This window comes from Buceros rhinoceros, unplaced genomic scaffold, assembly GCF_000710305.1.
Source record: "Buceros rhinoceros silvestris isolate BGI_N320 unplaced genomic scaffold, ASM71030v1 scaffold39105, whole genome shotgun sequence".
Taxonomy (NCBI): Eukaryota; Metazoa; Chordata; class Aves; order Bucerotiformes; family Bucerotidae; genus Buceros; species Buceros rhinoceros.
Genome location: NW_010415281.1, coordinates 2,062 through 2,605, shown reverse-complemented (window position 1 = coordinate 2,605; position 544 = coordinate 2,062). Strand labels below are relative to the sequence as shown.

Sequence of the window (544 nt, the reverse complement as noted above, 5' to 3'; positions counted from 1 at the left end):
GCGGCGGGGGGTGCACCACGCTCTGCAGGAGGCCCTGCGCACCCCCTTCTACAGCGTCGCCCAGGTGGGCATCCCCGACCTCCGGCACTTCATCTACAAGTCCAAGAGCTCCGGGCTCTTCACCAGGTGAGACCTGGAGGGAACTGCCGGGCCAAGGCCGCAGCGTGGGGCATGGGACAAGCCTTCTCCACGAATCCCCTTCTGTGGGGGGCTAACGGGGCGCTGTGTTCCTGCAGCCCTGAGATTGAGGCACCCTACGTGCGGGAGGAGGAGAAGGAGAGGCTCTTGGGGCTCTACCAATACCTCCACAGCCGGGCTCACAACTCCTCGTGCCCCCTGAAGAACATCTACTTCACGGGCCCCCGTGAGAACCTCCTGGCTTGGGTAAGGGCTGTCTGCGGGTTGGGGTGAGCCCATCTTCTCCAGTCCTGCACGGCTAAGTAAGGGGGTGGTGGCACCACACAGTGCCAGCTCCGTGGTCCCCAGCCTGTGCATGGTCCTTTTGGGAGCCAGCCTGTCCCTGTGTCCCCCTGTGCCAGGGAGG

General features: G+C 64.9%; 1 protein-coding gene across 2 annotated transcripts in view; it reads left to right on the top strand.

The window, feature by feature from the left end:
• Positions 1–544, top strand: part of MON1A (MON1 secretory trafficking family member A) — a 3,160-nt gene that overhangs the window by 2,121 nt on the left and 495 nt on the right. For both annotated transcript variants that reach the window (XM_010137376.1, XM_010137375.1), the window contains 2 exons: positions 1–126; positions 237–384. In XM_010137376.1, coding sequence (XP_010135678.1) covers positions 1–126; positions 237–384 — 274 coding nt within the window. The remainder of the gene's footprint in view (positions 127–236; positions 385–544) is intronic.